The sequence below is a fragment of the Gallus gallus genome, chromosome 2 (assembly GCF_016699485.2).
Source record: "Gallus gallus isolate bGalGal1 chromosome 2, bGalGal1.mat.broiler.GRCg7b, whole genome shotgun sequence".
NCBI lineage: Eukaryota > Metazoa > Chordata > Aves > Galliformes > Phasianidae > Gallus > Gallus gallus.
Window position 1 is genome coordinate 148,447,158 of NC_052533.1, and position 16,232 is coordinate 148,463,389.

At 57.2% G+C, this 16,232-nt stretch overlaps 2 protein-coding genes across 4 annotated transcripts in view; both read right to left on the reverse strand.

The window, feature by feature from the left end:
* The window catches only part of LOC101749352 (maestro heat-like repeat-containing protein family member 1-like), a 98,045-nt gene that overhangs the window by 8,987 nt on the left and 72,826 nt on the right, over positions 1 to 16,232 (reverse strand). For all 3 annotated transcript variants that reach the window (XM_025148109.3, XM_046927233.1, XM_025148108.3), the window contains 6 exons: positions 15,609 to 15,774; positions 14,799 to 15,001; positions 7,986 to 8,123; positions 6,543 to 6,657; positions 1,773 to 1,919; positions 161 to 349 (listed from right to left, as the gene is read on the reverse strand). In XM_025148109.3, the coding sequence (XP_025003877.1) occupies positions 161 to 349; positions 1,773 to 1,919; positions 6,543 to 6,657; positions 7,986 to 8,123; positions 14,799 to 15,001; positions 15,609 to 15,774 (958 nt within the window). The remainder of the gene's footprint in view (positions 1 to 160; positions 350 to 1,772; positions 1,920 to 6,542; positions 6,658 to 7,985; positions 8,124 to 14,798; positions 15,002 to 15,608; positions 15,775 to 16,232) is intronic.
* Positions 1,928 to 4,353, reverse strand: LOC107049554 (multiple epidermal growth factor-like domains protein 11). The gene is made up of 2 exons (XM_015273276.3): positions 2,961 to 4,353; positions 1,928 to 2,882 (listed from the first exon to the last, which is right to left on the reverse strand). Exons 1-2 carry the CDS (start codon positions 4,149 to 4,151, stop codon positions 2,697 to 2,699), a joined length of 1,377 nt encoding a protein of 458 aa, XP_015128762.1. The 5' UTR covers positions 4,152 to 4,353; the 3' UTR covers positions 1,928 to 2,696.

A 16,232-nucleotide genomic window follows, 5' to 3' on the forward strand; every position in this document is an offset into this window, starting at 1 on the left:
ACAGATGGGGGACGCTGGGGACAACATCTCCATGCTGCGTTCACCTCCAACCACGTGAGCGAGCTTGGCAATGCCCTCCCCATGCACAGAGCCCAGTCCGGACCCTGTTGCCCACCAGGACCCCGTGCCCAGTGTGGGCTCTGCCATCCCATTCCCTTACGCTGTCAAAGAAGGGCCGTATCCTGATGGCGATGTGCAGGAGCATGGCCTGCACGTCCCTCTCCTCCAGGTGCTCCAGGAGCTTGGACAGGCTGGTCATGGCCTCCAGTGCCACCAGGTTGTTGGGGTCGTCTCTGTCATCCATGCCGTTGACCATGGACGCCAGCAGCTTGGCCCCATGCTTATGCACCTGTGAGGGAAGCGATGAGAGCTGGAATTAAAATGAAATTAAGACATAAAACTGTGGTAAGTCTGCCATCAGTTCTCCTTCGCAATTTGGAGGATGGATATTGGGAAAATTTGGGAAAATCTGGGGTATTTTGGCTATATGGGAAAAGGATAAAGCACAGCCCTACACTGTGGGGATGTGCAGGAATCATAGAATCACCAAGGTTGGGAAAGACCTCCAACACCTCCCATTCTAACTGTAAAGGAGAAGGAGACCCACGGCAGCTGGGAATCGTAGAGTCATGGAATTGTTAAGGTTGGAAGAGAGCTCCATGATCCCCAACTCCAACCCAAACCCACCCCACCACGACCCTAAATCAACTCATAAAGTCATGTAGGTTGGAGAAGACCTCTGAGACCCCCAGTCCAATCCCAACCCATCCCGCTATGACCCTAAATAGACCCACAGTCATGAAGGTTGGAAGAGACCTCCAAGATCTGCAACCCCAACTCACTCCTACCACAATCCTAATTAAAACCATAGAGTCGTAACGTTGGAAGAGACCTCCAAAATCATTCAGTTCAAACCCAACTCATCCCGCCATGACCCTAAATAGAACCACAGAACCATTCAGGTTGGAAGAGACCACTAGGATCATCCAGTCCAACCCCAACACACCCCACCACTGCTACCCACCACAGCCCCGAGTGCCACATCCCCACATCAATTCAATCCCTCCTCGGATGAGACTCCACCACCTCCCTGCACAGCTCTGGGAAGAGATTTCCGCCAGTGCCCGACCCCAAATCTTCCCTGGCACAAATTGACCCCACCTCACCACAGCTCCTTTGGGGTCCCTGTAGGGAGCCCTGAGCCACTCTGGCCCACAGCTCCAGCACCCCATAGGGCAGCTGTGGCCCCAGTGCAGATCCCAGAGGACAAGACTTGGCATGCTGAGCACCTGGGAGCCATGGGGGCTGTAGGACCCCAACGTGCCACAGGGATTTCCCTGCTCAACCCCTACGTGTGGGGTGGGAGAGCAGGAGGAGGAGGGCTGGGGTCCCAGGATCAAACCATCATGGAGGCATTGGGGTTGGAGAAGACCTCGAAGATCCCCAACCCAACCCCAACCCATCCCCACTGACCACATCCCAAGGTACCACATCTCCACGCTTCCTGACCACCCCCGGGGACGGTGACCCCCACCACCCCCCCAGGCAGCCCATTCCATTGCCTGACCACTCTTTGGAGGAGAAATTCCTCCCCAGTCCCCACCATGCCCACCAATGACAGCGGTGGGACACAAAGACCGTGCCACCGCACCATCACCGGGACGAGGACGTGGCTGACACCCCCATTCCCAGAGCAGACATTGCCCCCCACAAGCAACCCCCCCTCCCCCATCCCCAGAGGACCCCACCAGCGCCATGCCATTCGCTCTCACCTTTTCGGGTGCCCCCACGGCGATGTTGCCCAGCCCCCGCAGGGCCAGCACGCGCACCAGCAGACACGGGTCCTTCTGCCTCCCCGTCATGCTGTCCATCACGCCCTCCAGCAGCATCAGGTCGTTCACCACGTTACTGCTCAGCAGCTGAGGGAGAAGACAGCGATGGGACGGCGGCCCCCCCCATGCCATGGGTGGCTGCCGCGGTGGGTCGGGTGCTGCCATTGCTTTCTGCCCAGGGCGAGACGTCTGCTCCTGGACTGCCTCCGGATTTCAGCTCTGAGCTCAGAAGTGCAAACGGGGAAGTCTTCACAGCCCTCAGATCCGGGGAACCCGGAGGAGGGACGGAGGGCACCGACAGCTGGGAGGGACCCAACCGCATCCCCGGGGTCCACTGAGCTGAGACCACCTCTGGGTGAGCCGAGGGCGGCAGGGAAGAGGCTGGGGGCCAAGGGGAAGAGCGTGGCCCCAGCTGCAGAGCAACAGGAGCATGACCCCATAGCTCCGGCAGCATCCTCAGGAGCACGGCCCCATGGCCCTGGGAGCATCCCTAGGAGCAGAGCAGCAGGAGCACGGCCCCACGGACCTGGAAGCATCCCCAGGAGCATGGATCCATGACCCCAAGAGCATCCCGGCAGCAGAAGCACAGCTCCAGGAGCATCCCAGCAGCAGGAGCACAGCTCTGGGCACGTTCCCAGCAGTACAGCCCCATCACCCCAGCAGCATCCCCAGCAGCAGGAGCATGGCCCCACGGTTGCAGGAACATCCCAGCAGCAGGAGCACAGAGCTCCTGGCAAGCAGCTTGGAGCTCCACAGCACTGTGAGCCATTGGCTGTGCGCCGAGCCGGGGGCTGCTGGGGCTGCTCTCCCACTGACCCCCAGCCCTGGGGACCTGGCTCATTGCAAACAGAACCAGAGGAGCTGTTAACGGCACGGGTTAACGTGGGGCTGCTGGACGCAGGGCAGAGCTGGGGCTGCTGCAGGTGGCAGTGAGCAAAATCTGGCACCTCGTGGCATCCCGTGGCACAGACCTGGCACCCAAAGCAGGGACCCCATGGCACCAAGCCTGGCACCTGGAGAAGGGACCCCATGGCACCCCATGGCACAGATCTGGCGTTGAGTGGCACCCCATGGCACCCCATGGCACAGATCTGGCACCCGACACAAATGGGACCCTGTGGCACAGACCTGGCACCCCATGGTGTCCCTGGGCACAGACCTGGCACCCACAGCAGGGAACCCATGGCACAGAACTGGCACCCCATGGTGTCCCTGGGCATAGACCTGGCACCCAAAGCAAGGACCCCATGGCACCAAGCCTGGCACCTGGAGAAGGGACCCCATGGCACCCCATGGCACCCCATGGCACAGATCTGGCGCTGAGTGGCACCCCATGGCACCCCATGGCACAGATCTGGCGCTGAGTGGCACCCCATGGCACCCCATGGCACAGATCTGGCGCTGAGTGGCACCCCATGGCACCCCATGGCACAGATCTGGCGCTGTGTGGCACCCCATGGCACTGGGATCCCATGGCACTGAGATCCCATGACACTCCATGGTGTTCCATGGCACAGACCTGGCACCTGGGATGGGGACCCCGTAGCACATGGGGACCCCCTGTCCCACGGCACCCCATGGCACAGATCTGGCATTGTGTGGCACCCCATAGCAAGGGGATCCCATGGCATTGAGATCCCATGACACTCCATGATGCTCCATGGCACACACCTGGCACCTGGCAAGGGGTCCCCATGGCACAAAACCTGGCACCCCATGGCACCCCATGGCACAAAACCTGGCACCCCATGGCACTCCATGGCACTGGGATCCCATGGCACTCCACGACGCCCCGCGGCACATACCTGGCACCTGGCACGGGGACCCCATGGCACAAAACCTGGCACCCCATGGCACCCCGTGGCACTGGGATCCCATGGCACTCCACGACGTCCTGTGGCACATACCTGGCACCTGGCACGGGGTCCCCATGGCACAATACCTGGCACCCCATGGCACAATGCCTGACACCCCACGGCACTCCATGGCACAAAACCGGGCACCCCATGGCACAAAACCTGGCACCCCATGGCACCCCATGGCACTGGGATCCCATGGCACTCCACAACGCCCTGTGGCACACACCTGGCACCTGGCATGGGGTCCCCATGGCACAATACCTGGCACCCCATGGCACAATGCCTGGCACCCCATGGCACTCCATGGCACAAAACCGGGCACCCCATGGCACAGATCTGGCACTGCATGGCACCCCATGGCACTGGGATCCCATGGCACTCCATAACGCCCCACTGAACAGACCTGGCACCTGGCACGGGGACACCGTGGCACAAAACCTGGCACCCCACGGCACCCCATGGCACAGACTCAGCACCAACAGCAGCTCGAGGAGGGCCCGTTGCCACCTCTCCCCGACGCCGCAGCCCCAAGGCCGTCCCCTCCCGGCTCCCACTCTGTCATCTCCGTCACCGGCACTGCCGCGAGCGGAGGGACCGGGCTCTCACCTCATCAGTTTGGAGAGAGGGAGACACAGGCATTTGCTTCCTTCCCCTCCCTCCCCACGGTGAGGCAAGGCTGCTATTTTAAACCAACCCCCCCCCCCGCCCCCCCCTTCCAAAAAAAAAATAAAATAAAATAAAATAAATAAGGGACGCCGAGAGCTCCAACCGCGCTCCAAAACGAAAGCAGATTCTGGGATGGGAGCCAAGAGCCGGCGGCTGCCATGGCCAAACAGAAAATAAAAACAGGGCCCTCGTCCAGGGCTGCTTTAAAGCAGCTGAGAATTTAAAAGGTGGTTTATAAGAGAGGATATAGCTCTCTGCCTTGTTGGCACGAGGCGTTCCTTTATGTAACAGAACCTCCTCGAGCGGCCCCGGGCTCGATGGTGGTATGGAGATACGGTTACGGGTTCTGGCGGGGAGAGGAGAGGCCTTGAGTCACCTCATTCCTGGGGTGGGACGTAAGGAGGGAGCTCAGCTCTGCTGCTGCATGGCAGCCGCACGTTCAGGGCCGGATCCTGCATGCTTCCTCCGCTGGGCCCTCTGCTATGGGGTTAGGATGGCATGAAGGGGTGAAAATACGGCCCCACTGCGGTCGGCAGTGACACCGCCCCGACCCTATGCATGCAGCAGAGCAGGTCAAGGCTGAGCTGCTGGAAGGGAGTTTGGTGGGGAAGGAGTTGGGGGTCTCGGTGGTCTACAGTCGACCATGGTCAACCGTGGGTCAGTGGTTGACCATGAGCCAGCAGTGTGCCCTGATGGCCAAGAGGGCCAATGGTTGATCAGTGATTGACCAAAGGTCAACCAGTGGTTGACCATGAGCCAGCAGTGTGCCCTGGTGGCCAAGAGGGCCAATGGTTGATCAGTGATTGACCAAAGGTCAACCAATCATTGGTCAACCGTTGACCAATGGTTGACCGTGAGCCATTAGTGCACCCTGATGGCCAAGAGGGTCGATGGTTGATCAGTGATTGACCAAAAGTCAACCAATGGTTGACCGTGAGCCATTAATGCACCCTGATGGCCAAGAGGGTCGATGGATGATCAGTGATTGACCAAAGGTCAACCAGTGGTTGCTCAACAGTTGGCCAATGGTTGACCGTCAGCCATTAGTGCACTCTGATGGCCAAGAGGGTCGATGGTTGATCAGCGATTGAACAAAGGTCAACCAATGGTTAGTCAATAGTTGATCAACGTTAAATCATGAGCCAGCAGTGTGACCTGGTGGCCAAGAGGGCTGATGGTTGATCAGTGATTGACCAAAGGTCAACCAATCGTTGGTCAGCGGTTGACCAATGGTTGACCATGAGCCAGCAGTGCACCCTGACAGCCAAGAGGGCCGATGGTTGATCAGTGATTGACCAAAGGTCAACAAATGGTTGACCGTGAGCCATTAGTGCACCCTGATGGCCAAGAGGGTCGATGGTTGATCAATGATTGACCAAAGGTCAACCAATCATTGGTCAATGGTTGACCAATGGTTGACTGTGAGCCATTAGTGCACCCTGATGGCCAAGAAAGCCAATGGTTGATCAGTGATTGACCAAAGGTCAACCAGTGGTTGACTATGAGCCAGCAGTGTGCCAGGGTGGCCAAGAGGGCCAATGGTTGATCAGTGATTGACCAAAGGTCAACCAATCATTGGTCAATGGTTGACCAATGGTTGACTGTGAGCCATTAGTGCACCCTGATGGCCAAGAGGGTCGATGGTTGATCAATGATTGACCAGAAGTCAACCAATGGTTGACAGTGAGCCATTAGTGCACCCTGATGGCCAAGAGGGTTGATGGATGATCAATGATTGACAAAAGGTCAACCAATGGTTGGTCAACTGTTGGCCAGTGGTTGACCGTGAGCCATTAGTGCACCCTGATGGCCAAGAGGGCCAATGGTTGATCAATGACTGACCAAAGGTCAACCAGTGGTTGGTCAACAGTTGGCCAATGGTTGACCATGAACCAGCAGTGTGCACCCTGGTGGCCAAGAGGGTTTATGGTTGATCAATGATTGACCAAAGGTCAACCAGTGGTTGACCATGAGCCAGCAGTGCACCCTGGTGGCCAAGAGGGCCAATGGTTGATCAATGATTGATCAACAGTAGACCAAGTGACAGCAATGAGCTCTAATGGCCAAGAAAGGAGGGTGGGGGGTGGGAGGAGGGGGCCGGGTTGGGCTGGGGGAGCTCCAGAGGTCCCTTCCAGCCCCTGTGGATCTGGGATTTGGGGATTCTGCACTGCTCTGCTCTGCTCACCTCAGCCAGGAAGGCGGTGGCAGTGACGCGTTGGCTGTCGAAGGCGCTGCTCAGCGTGGGGATGAGGCTCTTGACAATGAGGGGCAGGCGGGGGCCAGCATGCCGTGCCATGGAGCTGCAGGGAGAAGGGACCATCATCCACACAGCCCCCAGTCCTCTGTGTGCCCCATCCCCAGTGGCCCCATCTCCAATGCCCTAAATGTCCCTATCGCCCAATACTTCTGTCCTCAATGTCCCTGGTCCTCAATGCCCCCTGTCCCCCAGTGCCCCCACTTCCCAACACCTTCAGTCCCGAATACCCCAGTCCTCAATGCCCCCAGTCCCCCAGTACCTCTGTCCTCAATGTCCCTAGTCCCCAATGCCCCCTGTCCCCCCAGTGCCCCCAGTCCCCAACACCTTCAGTTCCCAGTACCTCAGTCCTCAGTGCCTGCTGTCCCCCAGTTCCCCCAGTCCCCCAGTCCCCCCAGTCCCCAACGCCTCCAGTTACCAATACCCCTGGTCCTCAATGCCCCCTGTCCCCCAGTGCCCCCAGTCCCCAAAACCTTCAGTCCCCAATGTCCCTGTCCCCCAATACCTCTGTCCTCAGCTAGTCCTCAATGCCCCCTGTCCCCCAGTGCCCCCACTTCCCAACGCCTTCAGTCCACAATACCCCAGTCCTCAATGCCCATCCCCCAGTGCCCCCAGTCCCCAACACCTCCAGTTCCCAATACCCCTGGTCCTCAATGTCCCCTGTCCCCCCAGTGCCCCCAGTCCCCAACACCTTCAGTCCCCAATAACCCAGTCCCCAATGCCCCCAGTCCCCCAATACCTCTGTCCTCAATGTCCCTAGTCCTCAATGCCCCCTGTCCCCCAATACCTCTGTCCTCAATGTCCCTAGTCCTCAATGCCCCCTGTCCCCCAGTCCCCCCAGTCCCCAACGTCTCCAGATCCCAATACCCCTGGTCCTCAATGCCCCCTGTCCCCCAGTGCCCCCAATGCCCCCAGTCCCCAATACCCCAGTCCTCAATGCCCCCAGTCCCCCAATACCTCTGTCCTCAATGTCCCTAGTCCTCAATGCCCCCTGTCCCCCAGTGCCCCCACTTCCCAACGCCTTCAGTCCACAATACCCCAGTCCTCAATGCCCATTCCCCAATGCCCCCAGTCCCCAACACCTCCAGTTCCCAATACCCCTGGTCCTCAATGCCCCCTGTCCCCCAGTGCCCCCAATGCCCCCAGTCCCCAATACCCCAGTCCTCAATGCCCCCAGTCTCCCAATACCTCTGTCCTCTATGTCCCTAGTCCTCAATGCCCCCTGTCCCCCAGTGCCCCCAGTCCCCAACACCTCCAGCTCCCAATACCCCAGTCCCCAATGCTCCCTGTCCCCAATGCCCCCATCCCCCAATGATGCCCCCATCCCCCAGTGCCCCCATCCTCGTGCCCCTGTCCCCCACTCCCCACCCTCACCCAGCCAGCACGGCGATGCCCTCGTGGTGCCGCTCGGGGTTCTCCATCAGCTCCCATCCACCAGCACTGCCCACAGCCGCGGCCACCGCCTCACTGCCACCCCGCGCCAGCATCGCCCGCAGGGTCTGCACTGCACAGCTGGGGAGAAGCACCACAAGGTCACCCTGTGTGCCATCACATCGCATCGTCACACTGTACCATCGCACCACATCACCCCATTGCACCATCACACCACATCATCCCATTGTACCATCACTACACACCATCACACTGTACCATCACCACACCATCCCATCGTACCATCACACCACATCATCTCACTGTACCATCACCACATCATCCCATTCTACCATCACACCACATCAACACACCATACCATCACCACATCATCCCATTCTACCATCACACCACATCAACACACCATACCATCACCACATCAACCCATTCTACCATCACACCACACCATCACACTGTACCATCACCACACCATCCCATCGTACCATCTCACCACATCATCTCACTGTACCATCACACCACATCATCCCATTCTACCATCACACCACACCATCCCATCGTACCATCACACCACATCATCCCATTCTACCATCACTCCACATCATCACACTGTACCATCACACCACATCATCTCACTGTACCACCACACCATCCCATTGTACCATCACACCACATCATCCCATTCTATCATCACACCACACCATCCCATTCTACCATCACACCACATCATCCCATTCTACCATCACACCACATCATCCCATTCTACCATCACACCACATCATCCCATTCTACCATCACACCACATCAACACACCATACCATCACCACATCATCCCATTCTACCATCACTCCACATCATCTCACTGTACCATCACACCACATCATCCCATTCTACCATCACACCACACCATCCCATCGTACCATCACACCACATCATCCCATTCTACCATCACACCACATCAACACACCATACCATCACATCATCCCATTCTACCATCACAACACACCATCACACTGTACCATCACTCCACATCATCACACTGTACCATCACACCATGTTATCCCATCGTACAATCACACCACATCATCACATTCTACCATCACAACACATCATCCCACTGTATCATCACACCACACCATCACACTGTACCATCACCACATCATCCAATCGTACCATCACACCACACCATCCCATCGTACCATCACACCACACCATCCCATTCTACCATCACACCACACCATCACACTGTACCATCACTCCACATCATCACACTGTACCATCACACCATGTTACCATCCCATTGTACCATCACTCCACATCATCTCACTGTACCAGCACACCACACCATCCCATTGTAACACCACACCACACCATCACACCATACCATCACACCACACCATCACATTGTAACACCATACAATCACATTGTACCACCATACCATCACACTGTACCATCACCACACCATCCCATTGTACCACCATACCATCACACTGTACCATCACCACACCATCCCATTGTAGCATCACACCACATCATCCCACTGTACCATCACCACACCATCCCATTCTACCATCACAACACACCATCACACTGTACCATCACAACACATCATCTCACTGTACCATCACTCCATATCATCACACTGTACCATCACACCATGTTATCCCATTGTATCATCACACCATACCATTCCATTGCACCATCACACCACACCATCACACTGTACCATCACACCATGTTATCCCATTGTACCATCACACCACATCATCCCATTCTACCATCACTCCACATCATCACACTGTACCATCACACCACATCATCTCACTGTACCACCACACCATCCCATTGTACCATCACCACATCATCCCATTCCACCATCACTCCACATCATCTCACTGTACCATCACACCATCACAGTCCACCATCACACCACATCATCCCATTCTACCATCACACCACATCATCTCACTGTACCATCACACCACATCATCCCATTCTACCATCACACCACACCATCCCATCGTACCATCACACCACATCATCCCATTCTACCATCACACCACATCAACACACCATACCATCACCACATCATCCCATTCTACCATCACAACACACCATCACACTGTACCATCACACCATGTTATCCCATTGCACCATCACACCACATCATCCCATTCTACCATCATACCACATCATCTCATTGTACCATCACAACACATCATCCCACTGTATCATCACACCACACCATCACACTGTACCATCACCACACCATCCCATCGTACCATCACACCACATCATCCAATTCTACCATCACTCCACATCATCACACTGTACCATCACACCACATCATCTCACTGTACCACCACACCATCCCATTGTACCATCACCACATCATCCCATTCCACCATCACTCCACATCATCTCACTGTACCATCACACCACATCATCCCATTCTACCATCACACCACACACCATCCCATTCTACCATCACTCCACATCATCCCATTCTACCATCACACCACACCATCCCATTCTACCATCACACCACATCAACACACCATACCATCACCACATCATCCCATTCTACCATCACTCCACATCATCACACTGTACCATCACACCACACCATCACACTGTACCATCACACCATGTTATCCCATTGCACCATCACACCACATCATCCCATTCTACCATCACACCACATCATCCCACTGTATCATCACACCACACCATCACACTGTATCACCATACCATCACACTGTACCATCACCACACCATCCCATCGTACCATCACACCACATCATCTCATTCTACCATCACAACACATCATCTCACTGTACCATCACCACATCATCCCATTCTACCATCACACCACATCAACACACCATACCATCACCACATCATCCCATTCTACCATCACTCCACATCATCACACTGTACCATCACATCACATCATCACACTGTACCACCATACCATCCCATTGTACCATCACCACATCATCCCATTCTATCATCACACCACATCATCTCACTGTACCATCACCACATCATCCCATTCTATCATCACACCACACCATCCCATCCTACCATCACACCACATACTCACAGCCACATTCCCCCATCACACCACACCACCACACTGTGCCTCCCAGCCCGGTGCTGTAGAGCACAGCCCCATAGCGGGGCTGCCCACTGCCCCCCATCAGTGCAGGAGCAGCTCCACATGCTGTGACACCTCCATTCCCACGACCCCAGGAGAGGGGGCTGAAAAGGAAAGCAGTCCAGAGCTGTTGGAAGGTGGGGTATTTTTTTGCATTAGCATTTTATAGGTGGGGATTATTTTGCTGCGAGCGTGGAGGAACATATGGGAACCATACGTTATCCCGTTGCAGCAAAACAAGGATTGGTGATGGAGCAATCCTGGCTGTCAGTGTGAGTGCAGATGGAGAACACACGGCTCAGAACGGCGTCCTGACACAGGCAATGCCAAATCACCACCAACCACGGCTGTGCCAAGGACCACCACCAAGCAGGGACCACAAAGGACCACCACCACCTTCAGCTATGGACCACCACCAACCATGGCTGTGCCAAGGACCACCACCAACCATGGCTGTGCCAAGGACCACCACCAACCACGGACCACAGCTGTGCCGAGGACCACCACCACCAACCACGGCTGTGCCAAGGACCACCACCAACCATGGACCACTGCCAGCCAAGGACCACCACCATCTACAACCACAGTTGTGCCAAGGATCACCACCAACCATGGACCATCAAGGACCACCACCAACCACAGCTGTGCCAAGGACCACCACCAACCACGGACCACTGCCAGCCAAGGACCACCACCACCATCAGCCAAGGACCACCACCAACCATGGACCATCAAGGACCACCACCACCACCAACCACAGCTGCGCCAAGGACCACCACCAACCATGGACCACTGCCAGCCAAGGACCACCATCACCATCAGCCATGGATCATCATCATCAACCATGGTTGCTGCCAAGGTCTTGCCATGGACTACCACAGCCAACCACAGCTTGTACCAAGGGCCATCGTCAGCCACAGACCACCACCACCAGCCACAACTGGTATCAAGGACCACCATCAGCCACAGACCACCACAGCCAACCACAGCTTGTACCAAGGACCATCATCAGCCACAGACCACCACCGTCAGCCACAAGTGGTGTCAAGGACCACCATCAGCCAGAGACCACCACCATCAGCCACAGACCACCACCACCAGCCACAGGCCACCACCATCAGCCACAATTGGTATCAAGGACCATCTTCAGCCAAAGACCACCACCATCAGCCACAGACCACCACCATCAGACACAGACCACCACCATCAGACACAGACCACCACCATCAGACACAGACCACCACCATCAGACACAGACCACCACCACCAGCCACAGACCACCACCATCAGCCACAATTGGTATCAAGGACCATCTTCAGCCACAGACCACCACCATCAGTCAGGGACCACCACCGACCACGTCTGGAGCTGACGACCACCACCAACCACGGACCACCACCACCACCAACCACAGACCACCACCACCACCAACCACCGAGAACGGCAGCAGCCCCTGCATCCATCCCCCTTCCATTCCTGGGCTCCAGCCCCTCACTATGGGGTTACCCCACCCCCCAGACCCAAACCTGGATCCCCCTCCAGCTGTGCAGCAGGGGAAGAGCTGCAGCAGCGCATCACGGGGAGCGCGCCCAGCAAGAACCCTGCGTGAGCCCCAGAACCCCGCGTGGTGCAGGTGGAGCCGCAGGAAAGCTGCAGCAGGATCGATTTCCTCGCAGCACACGAAAACAGCAGCACAAAAACCTCTGGCAGACGCTCGCAGAGATCTGATCCTCCCCGTGCTCCGGGCTCGGCCTCGCGGCAGACGCGGCCACGAGGCTGCTCCTGCGGGACGGATGCTTCACGGGGTTTGCTTTTCCTACAGACGCTTCCTTCCTCTCCGACAAAGGGCCGTGTCTTCCAACCTCCCCTTCCTGCCAAGCTATCGTGTTCACCTTTACCGCCTCTCTTTGGCATTTAAGGATCAGGGAGATTCAGCATTCAGAATGCGGCCAGGAAGAGGCTTTGATATTGTAACCAGCTCCTGGGACCGGGATGGAATTTCACATCTCGGTGTGTCAGACAGAGCCTCTTCCCCTCCATCCATCAGTGGTGACTTCATGGCCACGCAGCCCCGGCCACCAGCCTGCACCCAATGTGGCCACGCAGCCACCAGCCGTCTGCTCCCGGGCATTTCTGGAAGGGTCTCATGCAATGCCACTGCCTTGGTGCTCTCCAAGCACAGGTAATGCCAAGGACCACCACCAACCACGCATCGCCACCAACAACCGTAAGCCACAGACCACCACCATCCACCACAGACCACTACCACCAACCACGGACCACCACCACCAACCACAGACCACCACCAGCAACCATGGACCACCACCAGCAACCATGGGCCACCACCATAAGCCACAGACCACCACCAACAATGATGGACCACCAACAACCATGGACTGTCACCACCAGCCATGGATAACCACCATCATAACCACAGTCATGACCCATCACTACCAACCATGGACCACCACCACCAACCATGGACCACCACCATCAACCACAGACCGTCACCACCAACCATGGGCCATCACCATCCATCATGGACCACCATCACCAACCATGGACCACCAGTACCAACCACAGACCGCCACCAACAACCACGGACCACCACCATCCATCATGGACCACCATCACCACCAACCATGGACTGTCACCACCTGTCACAGATGACCACCATCAGTCATGACTCATCACTTCCAACCACAGACAGCCACCACCAACCATGGACCACCAGCACCAACCACAGATCATCACCATCAACCATGGACCACCACCATCCATCATGGACCACCATCACCACCAACCATAAACCATCACCACCAGTCACGGATGACCACCATCGGTCATGACCCATCACTACCAACCACAGATGGTCACCACCAACCATGGACCACCATCACCAACCATGGACCATCACCACCAACTATGGACCGCCATCACCAACCATGGACCATCACCACCAACTATGGACCGCCATCACCAACCATGGACCATCACCACCAACTATGGACCACCATCACCAACCATGGACCATCACCACAAACCATGGACCACCATCACCAACCACAGACCTTCACCACCAACCATGGACCACCACCACCAACCATGGACCACCACCATCAGCCACGGGGTGGGATCCCAATGTGCTGCAAGGATTGCTCTGCTCATCTCCTGAGGGTGGGGTGGGAGAGCACGAGGAGGTGGGCTGGGCTCCCGGGATCACACCACTGTGGGCTCATTGGGGTTGGAGAAGACCTCCGAGACCCCCGACCCAACCCCAATCAACCGTGTCCCCAAGTGCCACACCTCCCCAGCTCCTGAAGACCCCCAGGATGGTGACCCCACCACCCCCATGGGGCAGCCCATGCCGATGCCTGACCGCTCTTTGGTTGAGGAGATTTCCCAACATCCAACCTGAAACTCAACCTGTGCCCTCCCAATTTAGGGACACAGTGTGGGACCCTCGGCGTCACCGGGACATCCCAGAACTGGGACAACTGGGAGAACTGGGAGAAAACCACACGCATACAAAAAGCCAAACCCAGCAGAGCCCAACGCGCAGAGCAAGGCCGGGTCTACCCAACCAGCCTGCGTGCCACGCCGGCTTCCCACGGCAACACCGATCCTCCCGGTGTACCTGCAGGGCTGGAGGCTCCGGGATGTGGCTGCGTTGCTGCTGCTGCTGCTCTTCCTCTCCCTGCCCTGCAGGCTCTTCGGTAGCTGAACACCCACGGTGCAGCTGACGCGCAGCAGGAGGGTCACGAAGAGAGGCGCGTAGAGCCCCAGCACCGCCGGCCCAGACTCCGGTGCAGACATGATCTCATGCAGAGCACATGTGGCCTTGGGAGGGGAGGGGGGGGGGGAAGAGGGAGACAGAGAGAGAGAGAGGAGGGGAGGAGGATTAGGAGGGATCCCCCCCAGCCCCGGCCCCGCACCACGCTGCTGTCTGTTGGTAAATAGCAGAGCTCCGTGCTCGCCGAGCACATCCCAAACGCAGCCCCGATGCTGGGAGAGCTCTGCAGAGCCACGGAGGGAATCCAAGCTGGGCTGTGGGGATGCAGAGCAGAACCCCCAGCCCGGGTTGTAGGGCAGCACCCGGCTCCTCTCCGCCCTGTTTACACCTGGGGGTGGTGAGAGCAGAGCGGGGGTCGGCGGTGCAGAGCGGGGGTCGGCGCGGGGCGGCCGTGGCTGCACCACCTGCGTCGGGTCCTTTGCAGGAGGAAATTTTCACAGCTGTTTTCCTGCTCAGAGAGCTGCCAAGAGGGGTTTATTATTTTTTCGGAGGGGATAAAAAGGCAAAGCCCCCCCCCCCCCCCCCCCCGCCGAGGACGGACACCTGAGAGGGTTTTACGAGCGGAGGATTAGCGCGGAGAGGCGTCACGCCGCCCTGCCTTCCTCCAGACCCGCACCTGGCACGGCCCCGAGCGTGGGGATGGGGGACACTCACGGCCATGGGCAGCGGCGTGGCCACGCGCTCCGAGCTGCCGCCCAGCAGGAAGGCTCTGCTCTCCTTGTAGGGCACGTCCCCCGTCACCTTCTCCAGCAGCTGCTCCAGGATCTGCGCCGTGAGGCCGGGCTCCGCGGCCAGGGCTCTCCACATGGCACACGTGTGGCTGTGGGGAGGAGAGGGGGGAGAGGGGATGGGTAAGGACCCTTCCAACCCAACCCATTCCACGGTCCTCTGATCTGTAAGGACCCTTCTAACCCAACCCATTCGATGGCTCTATGATCTGTAAGGACCCTTCCAACCCAACCCATTCCACGGTCCTCTGATCTGTAAGGACCCTTCTAACCCAACCCATTCGATGGCTCTATGATCTGTAAGGACCCTTCCAACCCAACCACTCCACGGTCCTCTGATCTGTAAGGACCCCTCCAACCCAACCTTTCCATGGTCCTATGATCTGTAAGGACCTTTCCAACCCAACCTATTCCACGGTCCTCTGATCTGTAAGGACCCTTCCAACCCAACCCATTCCATGGTCCTCTGATCTGTAAGGACCCTTCCAACCCAACCCATTCTTCTATGATCTGTAAGGACCCCTCCAATCCAACTCAACCCATTTTAGGG